General features: G+C 40.2%; 1 protein-coding gene across 1 annotated transcript; it reads right to left on the reverse strand.

The window, feature by feature from the left end:
• Nucleotides 1–308: 308 nt before the first annotated feature.
• LOC105026264 (arrestin domain-containing protein 3) lies at nucleotides 309–13,140 on the reverse strand. Its single transcript, XM_010897610.5, has 6 exons — nucleotides 12,845–13,140; nucleotides 5,219–5,276; nucleotides 3,663–3,810; nucleotides 3,461–3,557; nucleotides 1,620–1,879; nucleotides 309–1,387 (listed from the first exon to the last, which is right to left on the reverse strand). The coding sequence occupies exons 1-6, from the start codon at nucleotides 13,086–13,088 to the stop codon at nucleotides 980–982; spliced, it is 1,215 nt and encodes a 404-aa protein (XP_010895912.2). The 5' UTR covers nucleotides 13,089–13,140; the 3' UTR covers nucleotides 309–979.
• Nucleotides 13,141–20,259: the final 7,119 nt, after the last annotated feature.

Here is a 20,259-nt window from a genome sequence, read left to right on the forward strand (position 1 = left end):
TCCCGTTTAATTTTACATCACATGGATGGCCAGGTGCATGTGTCGCTTACCTGGAGAACTCATGTCACCAGGATGCACTATGGGTTGGAGGCAATCAAGCGGAGGCAGTGTGATGCTTTGGGCAATGTTCTGCTGGGAAACCTTGGGTCCTGGCATTCATTTGGATGTTACTTTAAAACGTACCACCTACCTAAGCATCGTTGCAAACCATGTGCACCCTTTCATGGCAACGGTATTCCGCAATGGCATTGGACTCTTCCAGCAGGATAATGCACCCTGCCACAAAGCAGAAATGGATCAGGAATCGTTTGAGGAACACAACTTGACCTCCAAATTCTCCAAATCTCAATCCAATCGAGCATCTGTGGGATGTGCTGGACGAATAAGTCCGACCCATGGAGGCTCCACCTCGCAACTCACAGACTTAAAGGATCTGCTGCTAACATCTTGGTGCCAGATACCACAGCACAACTTCAGAGGTCTAGTGGAGTCCATGCCTGGATGGGTCAGGGCTGTTTTGGCGGCATTGAAAATATAACTTCGTTAACATTTACAGAGCCACTTAGAGTAATAAAAAGCTGAGATAAGTGAGCTGTAATAAAGCTCTGACAGTATGTGAAAGGTTAGCCTGAAGCACTGGTGTACTAACTAGTTGGACTTGGAAAAGTTCAGACAGCGTTAAAAGAACAGGAGCAAGAAATATGTTTTTAGATTGAACAGTGCAGAGGATGAAGTATTTGGCCAACAAATCATTACCTTGAAGCCATATTTATATGTCCATCAGGAGTTGGGAGCTTCTTCAATATTGCAATGCTATATACAATTAATGCAGCATCACTGTTTATTGTTTTCATTTTGTATAATAATGGCATTAAAAACCTGTTAACTACCATAAAACACTGATTATTTAAAAAAGCATAATTATTCAAAGGGTCTCCCATATCTGTCAAAGAGCGTTTAAACTGGTATTAGGTTTAGATTATTCAGGAGCAGAAGGAGGAAAAAGGGAGCTGTAGGCAGGGGGTTGATCTTTCTCTTGACCAGAGTAGGGTGACTGCATTATTGGGGTAGACGTTGCAAATGGCGGTTGAGGAAAGACTGGACCAGATGGGAAGGGAAATGGCTGTTGTGGGTCAGGATAACAACTTCCTCCCGTGGCTGCAGGTTCAGGATACACTGACAGAACAGATGGATACGGGCTCCCACCTGGAGCCATGAAAGGAGGACATGGTCCCAACTCTGTATTAGATGGGAAGTCACTGGTACTGGGACCACCTTGAGTCCCGAAAGGCCTGCCTGGCGTTTGATTGGACCAGAAGCCGGAAGGGACGATAACCAACGGAAATCTGACCTCAGGGTCCCTGGCAAGAGGGACATCCAAGTATACCTTTAAAACAAACAGCGTGTTAGGATTTAGTATACGGAATACAGCTCCGGAAACAATGACGAGACCACTGCACATTTTCTTTCCTTTCCAAAAACGTCGAAAAGGAAGGTTTTGAGTGAGGAACAGAAGAGTTAAAATGATGTGACCACTGCAAATTGAACGCTTCTGTGAACAATTGTGAACAATGTTAATTTTCCAATATCGTTTAGGATTTTCAAGGGACTGTACATACCTTTAGAATGTACTCTACTTTTATGATGTTACAGTTCAGGATGGACAATCCCTGGTCGGCAGGTATCTGCAATTTCTCGGTAACACTTTGTCGGTTGCTGGATAGTATAGGGTCCTGGACCACTTTGCAGATGGTGTACTCATTTACTTTTGTCCTGGTGCCAGACGCAAAAAAAGTAATTTTCTGCTTCAGAGTGAATTTGGTCTTAAGGTCACGGGAGGAATTGTTCTCGATGTTTGCACAGATATGCACCACCTCACCTGTAATGGGAAAATCCACCCCAAAAATGTTATATGGGAAGTTTATGATTTTATTTTATAGTTCCTGAATGGAGTCTGTGGGCCATGATTATTATTTTTTTCTAAATGGTTTAGCGTTTCTAAACAGGCAAACCTAAATTCAGTTACCCTTAACCATATCTAAATATACACTGCTCAAAAAATGAAGGGAACATGTAATCATCACAGTATAACACCAAGTCAATTCAACTTCAGGGACATCAATCTGTCCAGTTAGGAAGCAGAAGCGATTGTGAATCAATGTCACCTGTTTTGAAAGTGACAACCGGTGCACTGGAGATGTAACAGCAAGACAACCTCCAAAAAGGGAATGGTTTTGCAGGTGGTGACCACAGACAATTGCTCTATACTTATCCCCCTTAACCCCTCTGAGCCTGGTTCCTCTCTAGATTTTTTCCTAAATTTCAGGCTTCTTAGGGAGTTTTTCATAGCCACTGAAATTCAACACTACTGTTGTTTGCTCCTTGGGCCAGGTGCTTTGTAAAAGCACTTTGTGACAACTGCTGATGTAAAAAGGGCTTTATAAATACATTTGACTATATTTCATTGATTATCCTTCCTGACTGATTCTTCTCTGAATCCAGTTGAGAACCTCTGGGACATTATACATTATTTCCTTTCCAAAAAAGGTTGAGTGAGGAAAAAAAGGGTTAGAATTAAGAGACCACTGTAAATTGAATGCTTCTGTTCCTCACTCAAAACTTTCCTTTTCAACTTTTTTGGAAAGGAAAGAAAAAGGTGCAGTGGTCTCTTAATTTTTTCTGGAGCTGTATATTGTTGCATTCGACGCCGCCAAGTAGCACAAGAGACTCCCCAGGAGCTCACTGATGCCCTGATCCAGGTCTGGGAGGAGATCCCCCAGGACACCATCCTCCGATTCATCAGGAACATGCCCAGATGTTGTTGAGTGTGTATACAGGCACATGGGGGCCATACACACTACTGAGTCACATTATGAGTTGCCGTGATGAAATTCACGTAAGTTGAAACAGCCTGTGATTTTAATAGTTTACTTTGAGTTTGAATCCAGCCCTCAATCGGTTGGTGATTTTGGTTTCCATTGACTGTTGTAATGTCATTTTGTTCTCAATGAATTACACAATGTACAATGAAGATTTTGATGCTTTATATATTTTGTTCATCGACACCCGATGTGTGATTTAAGTGTTCCCTTCATCTTTTTGAGCGGTGTATATGAGATTTAAGTGTGTCATGACTGTTTAAATAAATAATACAAAGACAATTTAAGAAATGACCAGCTCAAGTACACAAGTACAGTACCGAATAAAGAAATGACAATATATTAACATATTATGTCATGTGAAAAGTTCATTGTAAGTTTAGGACACTAACAGACAGTAGTGTGGTTTGACATTCTCTCATCCAGTGAGATAGTAAACTTAAGCATTGAATCTGCCATTTTGTTCAAGAAAAAAGAAACATTCTCTATGTTTACCAAACTGCGCTGACAAACAGCAGAATATAAAACAGAATATATTAATGTGGATCATGATGTAACGCTTCATGTTGCAAATCAATTACCTGGCATGAAACCCATTCTTTCAACATGGACATCCATGGTGACCTGACCTGAGGAGAATATACCCACTGACTTGTTCTTCACGCCGTGCTGAGGAGACTGGAAGGAAGGATGAAGAGAACAGGGCTCAGTCCATCCACCCATCAACAGCCCCATTCACACATATAATGTGATAAAAAGGACTAGATCATGCAGTTTACACACCAAAAGTAGACCAGGGTTCAAATTAGCTTTGGAGACAAAGGTGATTTCCTTCTCTAAGTTCCGTTTCTTCAACCAACCCCTGTCCAACTTGGCCTTTAATCTGTATACTATTCTTCCATGATTTCCCCTGAAGGATGATGGCATGCTTCTGTAATACGAAAACAGTGATAAATACCAATAATAATGCAATTTATACACTCACCTAAAGGATTATTAGGAACACCTGTTCAATTTCTCATGAATGCAATTATCTAATCAACCAATCACATGGCAGTTGCTTCAATGCATTTAGGGGTGTGGTCCTGGTCAAGACAATCTCCTGAACTCCAGACTGAATGTCAGAATGGGAATGAAAGGTGATTTAAGCAATTTAGAGCGTGGCATGGTTGTTGGTGCCTGACAGGCCGGTCTGAGTATCTGCTCAGTTACTGGGAGTTTCACGCACAACCATTTCTAGGGTTTACAAAGAATGGTGTGAAAAGGGAAAAACATCCAGTATGCGGCAGTCCTGTGGGCAAAAATGCCTTGTTGATGCTAGAGGTCAGAGGAGAATGGGCCGACTGATTCAAGCTGATAGAAGAGCAACTTTGACTGAAATTACCACTCGTTAGAACCGAGGTATGCAGCAAAGCATTTGTGAAGCCACAACACGCACAACCTTGAGGCGGATGGGCTACAACAGCAGAAGACCCCACCGGGTACCACTCATCTCCACTACAAATAGGAAAAAGAGGCTACAATTTGCATGAGCTCACCAAAATTGGACAGTTGAAGACTGGAAGAATGTTGCCTGGTCTGATGAGTCTCGATTTCTGTTGAGACATTCAGATGGTAGAGTCAGAATTTGGCGTAAACAGAATGAGAACATGGATCCATCATGCCTTGTTATCACTGTGCAGGCTGGTGGTGGTGGTGTAATGGTGTGGGGGATGTTTTCTTGGCACACTTTAGGCCCCTTAGTGCCAATGGGGCATCGTTTAAATGTCACGGCCTACCTGAGCATTGTTTCTGACCATGTCCATCCCTTTATGACCACCATGTACCCATCCTCTGATGGCTACTTCCAGCAGGATAATGCACCATGTCACAAAGCTTGAATCATTTCAAATTGGTTTCTTGAACATGACAATGAGTTCACTGTACTGAAATGGCCCCCACAGTCACCAGATCTCAAGCCAATAGAGCATCTTTGGGATGGTGGTGGAACGGGAGCTTCGTGCCCTGGATGTGCATCCCACAAATCTCCATCAACTGCAAGATGCTATCCTATCAATATGGGCCAACATTTCTAAAGAATGCTTTCAGCACCTTGTTGAATCAATCCCACGTAGAATTAAGTCAGTTCTGAAGGCGAAAGGGGGTCAAACACAGTATTAGTATGGTGTTCCTAATAATCCTTTAGGTGAGTGTATCAACAGGTATTGGAAGTACTTTTATTTTGATAAGCAAATCTGCTAAATTATTAAAACAAAAATGTAGCATATTAATATTTGTACATGAAAGTTGATTAATAAGACAGCATACGATATGTCAGACAATGAATAGGCCGTGCTTACCCTTCAGGAATTTGGAGACTAAATGGATAGATATGGATACCAGAAGGAAGTATGGTGCCTATTAGAAAAATGGCAGTGATCAACACAATATCAGCCCAATATCAGTGCCCCTTTTATTCAAATCAATCAATATGGCCAACCGCGATGCCATGACATGCAACAGCAACTTTTGGGCAATGAAGTGTAATCCAGGAAACTATGGCAAGCCAGAAGTTTCTTTTAAATCTTCCAAAAAATAAACTTTGATTCATTCCAATGGCATCCAAGATACTGAATGTGCATGACTACTATATTGGCCTTTTGCCAATCAGTGCAATTTTGGAAGTAACAGATGCTGTCTGTGGCAAGACTAATTTACGAAATCCCAGCTAAACCGCTTCCCTGATTGTAACTAGTGTATATTCCCGGTGTTGATTTATATGATAGATAACCAAATGTCGGTATTCCACAGCACTGGTTTATGTGGAAATGTTGTGACTGACCAGCCAGATTATTTGAGTTTTATACCACAGAGCTAACATTTTCTGTAAAAGTTAACTAACCAAAACATTTTGGCCTTGCGATAGATTTTTTGTTTTTATATCCCAATGAACCCAAATGCCAGGAAATTGAAGGCCAGAAATCTGAAATTTCTTTCAGTGCAATGTGAGTTTTTATCAGTCAGTTTTTCTCGCCAATTATTTTACGTTATGTTATTATACTGTTAAAAGCTGTACATGCCTCAGTAAAAAGCATTGTGTTGTTTAGTTGGACTCTTCATTAAACCACATTATGCTCACCATGCTGTAGCTGATTCAAACAGTGGCAGGATAACAAGCCTGTTAATGACCAAATATGAACTGTGCAATGTGAACGTATTTGTGAATGGATTTAAGGTTTCATCTTTTAAGAAGAGTGAATGTCACTGACTGACTCTTGTTAAATAGCGTTGTGGTTAGAGAGCTACGGAACAACAGGCCCCGCGTTTGCTTCCCGTAACAGTCTAAATGCATTATGCCTGAGGTTCAGGACAGAAAAAACTTTGCTGCCTACAATTTTATGTAGCTACGTAAAAGGAAGCCTAAAATAAAACGGTTCTGGTGGATATTAGGATTTGTTAAGGATAGACAAACACTTCGCAGGCTTCACGATTCTCTCGTCTTTTCACTTGACAAACAAATCAGTTGTCGTTAGTGCTGGCCATTCGAGGCTTCATTACTGTTCTTCTAGCAGCAGGATATTATGCTAGCAGTGCTATCTCAGATTTTCTTTTTCAAAATAAAAGCCATCATTGAACTATACAAGTTAATATAATTAATCTTGTCTGTACATTTTATGCTTTTTAATGTCCGTTCCAATTGTATTATTTTTCACAGACTAGATTGTTAAAGGAACCATATGTAAGACATTTTTCAATTAATCATAAAATGGCCCTGATGTGTCACTAGACATTAAGAAATCATCTTCATTTCAAATACTTATATCACTGACAACTGTAGTCTGGCCCAGGACATTGTCATTTAAAAGTGAGAGTTGCAGCCCTCAACTGATGTTGATGTTGTCATGTTGTGTTTTGGCCTGATGCGCCACCCTCCACCTATCTACCTATCACGAAGTCAGTAGCGTTTCGGGATCCGGGTTGCCAGCTCTGCTCTAACCTACCCTAACTCTAGTCGGATAAATAATGTCTAACGTTACGAAATCTAAAAGACCTCGTTATAATTCCGAAATACGTCGTGACAAAGTCCGAAATAAAATAAGAATTTGTATAGGAGATGCCTTTGAAAGATGGAGATGGCTGAAAACGGAGAAGAATTTGAAGACAGACACCAACGTTGCTAATTTTCTCCTGGACAGGTAAGATTAATCTATGTTTGACTAACTTGTACTTGATGTCAATGGACATTTCATATATTCATGACAGTCGAACAAAGTTATGCATGTTCGTGCAAATAATGTTACGTTAGCTCATATGGACGTTTTCTCTGTCCTTATGCTGATACGCTGAGGAAAACAACATTAGCACGCCCATTATGGCAATTTAAAACGTAATTCGCCTTATTCACCCACGTCACTTCCTTTAAACCAAAACGAGGATGTGGGGTACGGAAGTAACGTTGGCCTGCCCATCTGTCATAACGTTACCTACAATGCCGCCGCATTGTTGTGTTCCCAAATGTACATCTTCTAAGAGAAATAAATCCTATACAAGTCAAACATTCCATCGTTTCCCAAAAGAGTCCTGTATTTTGCGTGAATGGATTCATAATATAAGAAGAGATCCCGTCGCCATTTCAAGGTAAGATATTAACATTAGTTTACGATGCTAACGTTAGCCATATTTATGTTAACTGTCATAGAGATAGCTAGCTAAACCTTCTGGCTAAATAGACATGACTTGATTAGCCACGAACCGGTCCTTTTTACGTTATAACAAGCGAAGGGCTGATTCGGAGTAACGTTAAGCAAGTAGTTGCTCTTTTTACTAGCCTGGTCAGCTAACGTCCTGCCGTGGGTAGCGTGTCTTACAGCAAAATATAAACAAGACGTGATCTGTGCCTGTTTATGATAATAACCATTGCTAATCTAGAACATGTTAAGCACACAACTACGTATAAACAGTGGATAAACAGCAAGCGTATTTGTTCTAGCAGTGGCACCACTCCGCAAACCGAGCAGTTTATCCACAGTCATGATACCTGAATGTTATAAGGTGCCTCGTTTTTTCGCATTGAGCGACTCTTGACTGTCGGCAAAATAATTTATTAACACTCAAAATAACAGTCAGGCTGGTGTGGTTAATATATCTTAACAATGCTTTGCATCATCTTGTAATGTTGTCACGTCCTGTTGTTTTATCTAGCTAACAAGTTAACTTCAACAGTAACGTTAACTAATGCTGATTTCAGAAAAAAAGCTGTGATCGTCCGTGCATTACCTTCCACGTCGTGCACATATCCCTCGATCCAGTTGCTGTATCCTTTAAGCAAAACAGCCCGGGGAATCATGCAGTACTTATTGGCCCATTTTTCGACATAGTCCACTGTTATGTTGGGAAGACATGAAAGATTTGATGTCCACAAAGGTATCGCCATGATGATAGACGCCCGCTGCTGCGCTCTGTCAATGAACTTCCGGTTAGAGTGTACCCCCAGCCTCGTTTGGGATTTCAAGATGGAGGCGCGGTGAATAAGGTCCATTGAGACAGAAGCCTAACTTTACCTCGGAAAACATGATTCCTCATTCGTTCTTCGCGTATATTGTGGACAAAGTTACACATGCCTCAAGTTGATCTGTTTATGACCATTGTTAATTGTTATTTAGTTACTCTAAACATTTTTCTGATGGGACTGAAAACAACCTGTGATAGCCATTGTGTGATATTGAATTTGTCCCGCCGTTTATACTTGCTGTGGCAATGTTTTGGTTATTGTTAGCCTACTTATGACAAAAAACTGTTTGTACTTGTCTGAATCAGGCTGAAACAAGTGAGAGCAGTACAAGTGCTAACTCAAAAATAAACACTCTACCTTTTGGGCTATGCACTATGATATTGTTGGTTTGGAAGCACTGGCGCAATTCCATGGTAAATAACTTTTTCTAATATCCATAGCACTAATGAAAAGCACAGTGTAGCCTATGATTTTAAAGAAAATTGGCCCACTTGGAACGTTTTGTAGCCTACTTGTTTTTCATGCAAGTTCTACAGCCAAAAATAGTAGAATGTCAAGTAATCTTTCACATCACATATTTTTGCGTTATGGACGTGTGCTGCAGGGTAAGTAAAAAAATACAGCTGGCCGCTTTCACTTATAGCGTCTGCTAAATGAATAGCTGTATCTTTGATATCGGTTACACATAGTGACATAGGCTTGTGCTTGTAATTACGTTAATGACAGATACCTTACGTTACAAGTTAGACTAACAGCTACTGTTCTAACAATGTACTATCACGAGCATACATCTTTACGATTTTATTTGACTAATGACAATTAGTACATTTTTGCAATACATAATTACTTAGCAAAATATCAATTTTTCTGTTAATTAAGCATAAACATAATTAACAGAAAAAAAACTTACTGTGTACGACTCGTCGTCACTTGCCATTGGAAGCTCGTAGAAGCAGCCTATGTTTCCTCTGAATCCTGCAGCTTGTCTGGCCACCTTGAGTCAGGGGGAGGGGGAGGGGAAACACCGCTCTACAGTATTTTTAAAGTGATTGCAGTACCAGTTTTGGCCACAATCCTACATAAGGTTCCTTCAACTATATTGCCTTATACATTTCAATGATGGCTTTTATTGTGATAAAGAAAATCTGCTGCCAGCATAATATCGTGCTGCTAAAATAACACTAATGAAGCCTCGAATGGCAATCACTAGTTATCGTCACCTATATTGATAGATACTGTACCTATGTCATTGACAAATGGCTAATTAGCTGTTAAAACCGCCAGTGGCAAAAGAGGATTTATTCAGGATTGACAAAAACCTCGCTGGCTACAACCTTGAGTAGATACGTTTTGGGAAGCCTAAAATGAAACTGTTTACTATATTGCAACTATTTCTGGTGGATTTTTGAATTATGCCTCAGGATTTGTTCAGGATAGACCAACAATTTACTGGCTACATGATTCTCTCGTCTTTTCACTTGACGGAAAAGTACTCGGGTTCGATTCTCGAGAGGGCAGCCACGATCAACACATTTTATGCGGGCGGGCTGAACTAGGCTTGCCTGGTTTCTTGTTTTGATTAATGTTAACAGTGTGTATTCTACAGTGGTTACAGCCACAGTGTGGGGAACCTGTGTAATGGTCAACCACAAATTCTGTTCATGCAGAATATAATGTTTGCCACATGAACGCAGCACAACCATCTTAATTTGCTATAATATATTTAAAAAATAATGCAAGAGGGGGTATGGTATATCAGTGTTTCCCCTGCATTTTTCCCAACAGTGGGGGGTGGGGGGGTGCAGGCCGACACACCGGCATCAATGACACAAAAGGGTTGATGCGTGAAATGTTAAAACGTCCTCCCTGTACACCAGTCTCTCTTGCTTATTAACTTCATTTTCTTAACATTATTTGACAATACTGTTTTAACTTCATTCTCTGAAATTGCTCATGAATTGCCTCACTGGCTAGTTTGATACGCCAAACATTGGGTGCAGGATGCTGTTGCTATGCTCTGATGCTTTTGCGATAGTAAACTGTGTGTGATGGTAAAGTGCCTGAATATGAGGGAAACACTGTATATGCCCAATATACCACAGCTATATAGATATTCTTTGACACCATGCATTGCAGCGTATTGGCGATATATGGCAAACCTCCAAGATGCCTTATTGCTATGTTAAACCAGTTACCGATGAAATTAAAGCCGTAAAAATGAGGGGTTCTCATGCCTGTTGAATGAATTATCTTCAGGCCAATACAGAATGGGATTCAAACCACCTGGTTTATTATAATGTTTAAAACATATGAACTCAGTCTTGCATGTAGAAAACTCTGTCAACACATTGGTAAGCCATTTAATAAAACAAAGACATTTTTCATAAAAACTAATTCCAGAATATAATCAGAATCACCTTTATTGCTTAGTGACATTTTAACATACAGAGCATTTCATCTTTTTTGCCAGTGGCTTCCAAACATAAAGGGGATATAGAAAAACATAAATCGACATAATGCTTGCAATACATTTTGTGAGCATATGAAGTAATGGGATATGAGCAGCTCGTATGGCCTATCCATTAATTACAGTTAACACGTATTTACAGTCACAACATACGCATCTATATGGGGATGCAGAGTTTGGTTGCAGTATAGTGCAGCTGTTAAAGTAAACAAGTATTCAGTCCAAAACAAACAGGCTATGGGACAGCTTCTTTTCCACAGGCTGTAAGGCTGCTCAGCTCGGGAACCCCTCTCCCTTTCCATCCATAGTCCATGCACACCTGCCACTCTATATCATGCACCTGTCACTTTTACATTGCACTACAGTTGTATAGTTATTATTATTGATGTTTGTTTTTGTATAGTGTTATTACTGATTGATTGTGTTATCTTATTTTTTTTTAAATTCTAATTACTGTTACTTTTTCACTTTTAACTGAACCGTCGGAGTAGGAAAACCAAGCATTTCATTGCCGTAACTTTTGAACGTAATAAACCGTTTTGAACTTTGAACAATTAAACAGTCTTTAAGTGGTTTGATATTGTGAGCGTAGTCTTGTTAGACTCTGTGTGGCGTCTTGTCCCCAGGCAACTGCGCACAGCCTTGGACGTGGGAAGATGATTTGATCAGGCATAGCCGAGGGAAGATGATTTGATCAGGGGATGCAGCCCGAATGAGTCCAGATCCATCCGCAGTATAGCCGCGCATCAATGTGACGAACGGACCGGGTGTACGTAAGTCCAAGCGATTCATTTCCGATTGTCTGCCGGCCCGTGGTGAGCCTGCAACATGGTGGGCGGAAGCACCCCCACTTTCCACGGCTATGTGCACAGCACAGAAGAGACTGGAACCATTGCATTAGCAAGTTTCTGTCACCTTTCCACTCATGTAGTCTGTTCACATTTCCGTTTAGCCTTCAACTTGCCACAAAATACAGAAGACAGATACTCAGAAACAGCCTGCATATCTGTAAATATTGACTATGCTACAGCAAAGGAGAGATAAGCGAAGCCTTCAGAGGAGATCAGGAACAAGAAAAAGATGAATGGGCTGGATGAACGCCATCTGAGGAAAGAGTCTATAACGGGTTTATAGGCCAAGAAGTCACGTGGTCACGCAAAGCAACGTTTAATGTAATGTTTTATACCAACAATGTGGTATAACAAAAGGTACTACAAACAGACTGTGTTATTTATCATATCGGGATACAGTGAGACACTGTTATTTCGGTCGCTTGTAAAAACGTCAGTCATAGAGTTTATACTAATGTTTTGTATCAGTGGATGGTAGCCTAGCCTACCTCTTATTAGTTGTCCATATTCTTTGAAATACGGTCCACGATAAAATTGGACCTGTTTTAAAATAGTGTGTACATTACATTGACCTCGCTTGCTTAGTAGTGTGCCAACTTGGTAGGGTGCAGGGCGAATATCTCTCTAACAATGTAACTCAAACTGGTTTAACTTGCAAGTGTTTGCCAGAGAGGAGGTTTCTGAAAATGTAGCAATTTTCAATGACAGTGTGCGGGCAACAAAGGGCTTGGGCGGGTCCATTTGATGATAGTGTTGTATAGAAAACAATAGCGTTTCAAGCGGATGGTATTGTGGTGTCCACGGGTGATTGGGGCGGTTTTACAATCACTGAAATCTGGCAACACTGTTAACTCGCTACTATGATTGACATTCCGAGTCTTTTCAGTGAGCGGTCTGTTCTGATTCTGTTCACCTGAAAAAAAATAGCAAACCTCCTAGTTATAGCAGATTAGGGAGGCAATTAATTGTGTTAGACCGGGATATGCACGTAATAATTTCGGCCGTTAGCATACATCTTACTAATCAATTATAAGCCACTATCTTTGTTTAACGCTAACATTTTAAGTTCTAAATGCGCCGTTCGTTGGCGTCCGACCCATCACTACGAGTATACTGCTTATAGTAAACAGAGAGTGGTGAAAAGCATATGTCCTACCTTGTGGGTTTTTATTAATCATGAATGTCTTCACTTTGAAATATCTGTTGTGAGCCGAGTAACTGTCGTCATCGTTCTCCCAAGAGACATCTGCGTCTCCTTTGGCTTTGATGAAAAGGCTGTCCACTTTGGTTTCCTTATTTAACACCAGAGTAATTCTTCCAGTTATACAATCGCCTTCGGAAAATGTATCCAGCTCATTAAGTACGTCGTAACTTAAGTGAAACTCTTTTATTGTAGACATTTTCGGGATTCCATTTACTTCCGTGCCAGTCAGTTTTGCTACTCCTTACTATTTCCCCGAAATACTATTTCATGTACGCCCTAAGGTGTGTGAAACGGGACACCGACACGAGGTTCTGCACTGCCTCCCAGTGTACTGACGCCGGTACTACCCCAAATCGAATATTTTGTATATACAGGTGCTGGTCATAAAATTAGAATATCATCAAAAAATTTATTCATTTCAGTAATTCCATTAAAAAGTGAAACTTGTACAATACATTAATTCCACACACACTGATATATTTCAAGTGTTTATTTATTTTAATTTTTGATGATTATAACTGACAACTAATGAAAAACCCAAATTCAGTATCTCAGAAAATTAGAATATTGTGTAAAGGTTCAATATTGAAGACATCTGGCGCCAAACTCTAATCAGCTAATTAACCCAAAACACCTGCAAAGGCCTTTAAATGGTCTCTCAGTCTAGTTCTGTAGGCAACACAATCATGGGGAAGACTGCTGACTTGACAGCTGTCCAAAAGACGACCATTGACACCTTGCACAAGGAGGGCAAGACACAAAAGGTCATAGCTAAAGAGGCTGGCTGTTCACAGAGCTCTGTGTCCAAGCACATTAATAGAGAGGCGAATGGAAGGAAAATATGTGGTAGAAAAAGGTGTACAAGCAATAGGGATAACCGCCACCCTGGAGAGGATTGTGAATCAAAACCCATTCAAAAATGTGGGGGAGATTCACAAAGAGTGGACTGCAGCTGGAGTCAGTGTTTCAAGAACCACCACGCACAGACGTATGCAAGACATGGGTTTCAGCTGTCGCATTCCTTGTGTCAAGCCACTCTTGAACAAGACACAGCGTCAGAAGTGTCTCGCCTGGGCTAAAGACAAAAAGGACTGGACTGCTGCTGAGTTATGTTCTCTGATTAAAGTAAATTTAACATTACCTTTGGAAATCAATGTCTCAGATTCTGGAGGAAGAGAGGAGAGGCACAGAATCCACATTGCTTGAAATCCAGTGTAAAGTTTCCCCAGTCAGTGATGGTTTGGGGTGCCATGTCATCTGCTGGTGTTGGCTCCACTGTGTTTTTCTGAGGTCCAAGGTCAATGCAAGCCGTCTACCAGGAAGTTTTAGAGCACTTCTTGCTTCCTGCTGCTGACCAACTTTATGGAGATGCAGATTTCATTTTCCAACAGGACTTGGCACCTGCACACAGTGCCAAAGCTACCAGTATCCTGGTTTAAGGACATGGTATCCCTGTTCTTAATTGGCCAGCAAACTTGCCCTGACCTTAACCCTATAGAAAATCTATGGGGTATTGTGAAGAGGGAGATGCGATACGCAAGACCCAACAATGCAGAAGAGCTGAAGGCCACTATCAGAGCAACCTGGGCTCTCATAACACCAGTCTGTGCCCACAGGACTGATCGACTCCATGCCACGCCGCATTGCTGCAGTAATTCAGGCAAAAGGAACCCCAAACTAAGTATTGAGTGCTGTACATGCTCATACTTTTCATGGTCATACTTTTCAGGTGGCCAACATTTCTAAAATGTTTTTTTTTTGTATTGGTCTTAAATAATATTCACATTTTTCTGAGATACTGAATTTGGGATTTTCATTAGTTGTCAGTTATAATCATCACAATTAAAATAAATAAACATTTGAAATATATCAGTCCGTGTGCAATGAATGAATATAATATACAAGTTTCACTTTTTTGAATGGAATTACTGAAATAATGAACTTGATATGATATTCTAATTTCATGACCAGCACATGTATATTTTTTATCGACGCCTTGGTGCTATTCACGCAAGTACGCAGTAATATTTCACCACTCTTAGTACAGAAAACACAACAGATCACCACAAAAAAGCCCCTTTTCACAACTCTAAGTACATCTGACATTGATTGAGTACAAACAACATCTAGAAAGACTTTTCACTTTGGAATACATTATTTTAATACAAACTACTTGTATAACTTTTGATAGGATTTTCTTCTCTGTTTTACCATCACTATGCTCATTGTTCCTAATTGATCGTCATTTAACCATTTGGTGAAGATACTGTATGTATTTAAAACATTTTTGCCTACCATGTTCAGATTGAAAAGTACAGAATCACCACCAAAAGACCATAGATTTATATGTAACCTCTGAGGGATTCAAACCCACAACCTTGGTGTTGGTAATGTAAGCTACAACAGACCACATAATTGCCTGTGTATTATACAATACTGTCATAAACAGGACATGATTGCCATCCACAGTAGTACCACAACTGGTAAGCGTATAACCGTATACCTAAACCATTTGAACACTGGCAATGTCTCTCAACATGGAGCAGGATAGACAGCAAGGCATAGGAATAAAGCATAGAGCCCTTGAACATGGTCAAAACTACAAACTGAACTGCTGTGAATCATCACAAGTACATCTTTGTTGACAAGCCAAACTGGCCCAATATCATTGGCCAATGACCAACTGTCCATGTGTCTGGACAACCCTGGAGAAACATTCCAGTGTGTATATCAGAAGATGGGGTGCAAGGACATGCACCACTTTTGGGTCTCACAATTCTGTGGCTGCACACCTCACTGAGTTCCTCAATGAAATTCCATGTGACAATGTAAGGTTTCACCATTCAGAAGTGATTCAGGAGTGGTTTTGGGACAATCCCTGATTCCTGACCCTAGACCTGGCCCCGTAATCTCCTTTTCAATACAGAGCTGGAAGTCTATGAATGTCATCCCCATGACCATGTCACCCTCCTTTAGGTCATGGATAAGCCATGTCATGACATCACTGGTGACCAATGTCAGGTTTGGGTTTGCCAAGCCCAAAGATTCTTTCCGTAGTGCAAAATTAAGATATAAATTGTGATGGCGACAAGACATCAAGGGCCAAATGCAGAAGAAATAATTGGTGCAAATTACCATTTATTTTATTTCTTTGTCATAGTATTTGTTACCATTAATTACACAAAATAACATATTGCAATAAACAAATACATTGCTAGTGAGTTTGTACATCTTCTGGGTCTATGGTCAGGCAAAAGCACCATGCGTACATATGCTTCTCCTTAACTGCATTAAGGGTAGCTTGTTTCTAAAGTGAATAGAAAATGTACCTTTTTTTTTTTTTTAAAGTTATTGAAATAATTTAAATAAAATTAACACAAGCACCAGAGATTAATGCATTGCTAACAACCACAAAGGCACCCAACCTGCCACAAGGAGTCACTAGAGTGTGAAGAGACAAGGCAGCCCTGTCAGACATCCATCTGCCCACCCACGGTGGCACTGAGGCAATTTTGCTGCACTCTTTGATGGACCCCCTGGGCACTCCCGGTATACCATGACCAGAATTTAAACACCTGGCAGAAATGAAGCAAGGCAGTGAACACTGCTCCACTTGGGACCAAGCTGCGTTTAGTGTTTAGGGTTCTAACCTCTTTCCCTATCGCTCCTGCTAAGGAAGATACTGGTCAATTTGGTCTGTGGTCACATACACTCACACAAACACAAATCACACACAGTTATTCTGTAATATGTATTTATTTACTTACAATTATCAGCCAGTGGAACATTACAGACCTAGTTTCATTAGAACTAGCCATACAAACATTCACATGAAATAAAAAAATAACAGCATGAAAAAATATACGTTAAAGGATATTTTTTTTAAATAGTCTTAAATGATAGCTTGAGTCACTCTGTGCAGATACTCCCGGTTCAGTAGATTGGAGCTATCCCTTAACTCAGAGGGGGCTTTGGTCAAGTCCAGTCTTTATTAAGATTAATGAACAGCTTGACATTTTTTGTCCTCTGTCTGAATCGATACGTTTAATACTCACTGGGACCAATGGGGATCCAAAACAGCTGAACGTGTATCGTGGCCACAGGGCGCATGTTAAATGTTCAAGTGGTAATCAATGCAGAGAAATTAGCTATTGATCTTTTATAGTTTTGTAATAGGTTATTGGTTTGCTCTTTCGAAAAATTCCAATATTCTTTGGATGAGTGTGATGGCAATATTGCTATAGGGGAAGTGGAGGTGTTTGTGTCTCAGTGTGTGTGTACATGTGTACGTGTGTGTGTGAGTGTGTGTGTGTGTGTGTGTGTGTGTGTTAGCTGGGCATTCAGGGTCATCCTGTAATTAGTACAGAGGGCAGATTCAAAATAAACATGTTGAGAGAAATATCTGTGATCCGCATCACATCCACAGTTCATTAGAAACCAGGGTGGAACTTGAGGATTTTTATTGGCTTGTTGATTTGTTTAATTTTAGCTATATTCACCACTGTGAAACCAATACAAACAGTAACACGGTATATTCCCACTGTGAAACCAACAGTATAATAACAGCAATTTAATGGTTTTAAGATAATAAAACCTATTAACAAAGCCCATGACTATATTTGGTAGTGGCAGATATACGTTGGTTGAATTCTATCCAGGCCTGTGGATAACTTCATTATTCAAATTAAAATGTAAATATATTACATACATTCAGCCTTACTTTAATACCCTAGTTTTACCCCAGTAAAGTGTTGTTATTAAACTATTGGCCTTGTCAGGCTTCCACATCATGTTATACTGGCTTGCAAGTTATGATTCATTTCAGTTGGATTCCAGCAGAAGCTAGAATATTTAACATTTTATTCTCGCTCAGCCTGCTTTCAGTCAGGGTAAGTAATGTTGATTGGAAGAATATTTAAACCATTTAAATGGTAATAACCGCATAAAATCTAGCAAATTAATTACATTTGTTTAAAGAGTATAGACATTATTTATATTTATGTGGCAACATTTTAAATAATCAATTTACAGTACATGGTATTTTCCATTCTCAATAAATTACATGTGTTTGTTAGGACGGAGCCTAACTAACAGATGCAGAAGTCCTAATTTTGGATAACAAGTGCTTGGATTAGGACTGTGGCTCTTCTGTGTAAGGTAAGGTCGTCCTCTACCAATGTTGTAGAGCATGAACGAGCAGGTGCAAGTCACAGACAGGGTATTGTCCAGTTAACTATTGCGCTAAGAAATAAAACATGTACAAATCTTTCGCTCTGTCAACATACAGAACAAGAATGAATGACGCTGGCAAACATGGGTTTATCTCGGTACATAACGAATCTATGCTGTGTACTAACTACACTACAGAGAAAAACAACGACAGAAAGCATAACTAGATGGATAGCTAGTATAATAACTTAGCCAACTAGGGATTCTGATCCACACAACTCATATTAACATAAGACGTTTATTAAGAGAACAATCTAACTATTCTTTAACGTCAACATTGTTTCTGAGGTTCAACTTCATAGTCAATTTTCTTCAACAATCTTCAAGTCTGTCTAACTATCAATCTTAGCTTTGACTAAAAGCTTTGCTAATGGTTAGCTTAGCTTTGACTAAAAGCTTTGCTAACAGTTAGCTTAGCTTTGGCTAAAAGCTGTGCTAATAGTTTGCTTAGCTTTGGTTAACTCCTTTTCTAATAGTTAGCTTAGCTTTGGCTAACAGCTTTGCTAATAGTTAGCTTAGCTTTGGCTAACAGCTTTGCTAATAGTTAGCTTAGCTTTGGCTAACAGCTTTGCTAATAGTTAGCTTAGCTTTGCTAGAAATTGGCAAGGCATTGAAATGTAATGCGAGTGCTGAGTTTCCAGCCCAACGTAGGTAACTGAGGAGCTTGTTTCAAACATTAAATAAATGTATGAGAATTTCTTTACAAAATCCATAACATACTGTAGCCTATATATATTTTGTACATGATATGTTTTGTTTGTTTGATTTTTAACAATCACAATTGTGGCCCATTCCACCGAACACCAATATGGCAACTTTATACACATGGCTTAACCTTATAGGCTACAGTATATCAATGTACAAAAAATATTTTCTGTTGTATGTCTGGGTCCAAGGTCCAGGGGCCAGTGTGTGAGAGTAGGGGAGTGTGGAGCCAATGTGCTGGTGCTGCAAGGACCCAAGGGGACATACTCCCTGATGAGGCCCACCTGGAGTAGTTCAGCTCCTGCACGCCCGGCAGACTGGGGCCCAGGGGTTCATTGGCTCCGGTAGGTCCAACCACCCCATGGTAAACAGGTCTACTGTATGTTTGGGACGCTTGGGTTAGTTATTGGCGTGGCTCATCGAGAAAGATGTTATATGAACTGGCTTTGGCCTTCTTCTGCCTGGAAGACCAAACACATAATTATTTGAAGCCTGGACTGTCCTATATGACAACCTCATTTGCTGGACACAGGTCGCCCTGGCTTTGCAGTGTTTAATAGAGGATCAATCACGAAGACGTGATCAAAAGATGCATTTCAAAGGTAGCCCATAGCATCTATCAGGTGATTATAGGCACTGGTGAACCTTGTCTAGTGGCACAGTAGATGGGATGTACTGTATAGTTTTCTGAGTCTGAAGTCTGAAGGGAAACGTTTCTCTTCAACTGCCTGATAGAGGTAATACCGGCCTACTTCTTTGCCAATTTGATAGAGAAAAATGCCTCTTCAGTACATTAGCTGTCTATAGCCATAAATCAGAGGCTCCGATAAGTCTTACCGAACACAAGGATCCTACCCAGCTATCGTTACAGGATAAAAATGACAATTTTGATTGATTAAAATTGCGTGAGCCAACGTGGGCTAAATCATGTTAAGTGATGTGACATTGCAGTTTCACATATCATATTTCTGTCGGGACAATGATGTTGGAAGGCATTGTCACGGCAGAATATCTGACGACAGGAGACATCTGTGAGGGATGAAAAGAGATTTAGGGGAAGGTTTTAGTGGTCGGAGGGAGAAGAGTGACTAAAATGTGGTATTTTTCGTGCTTTGTCACATTCCAAGGGACTGTAAATTTTACGGCAGCACTGTTCGGAATTGCAGACATTTACACGTCTTGACAAATGGCCGGTTGTAAAAGTATTTACTGGTGTCATACTTTTTGTGCCTGTCTCACACACACACACACACACACAGTCAAATATTTACTCACAGCAGATTTATGTTACACACAGAATCATACCTGAGACCTTATTGGGCATGTCGTAATAGGTTCAGGTTGAGCTTTTTATCGCTAAATCACAGGTCTTAATGTTTCTACGCTAGGAGCCTTGAGTGGCTCATAACGGTTTTATACCAGGCACATTATAT

The sequence above is a fragment of the Esox lucius genome, chromosome 13 (assembly GCF_011004845.1).
Source record: "Esox lucius isolate fEsoLuc1 chromosome 13, fEsoLuc1.pri, whole genome shotgun sequence".
NCBI lineage: Eukaryota > Metazoa > Chordata > Actinopteri > Esociformes > Esocidae > Esox > Esox lucius.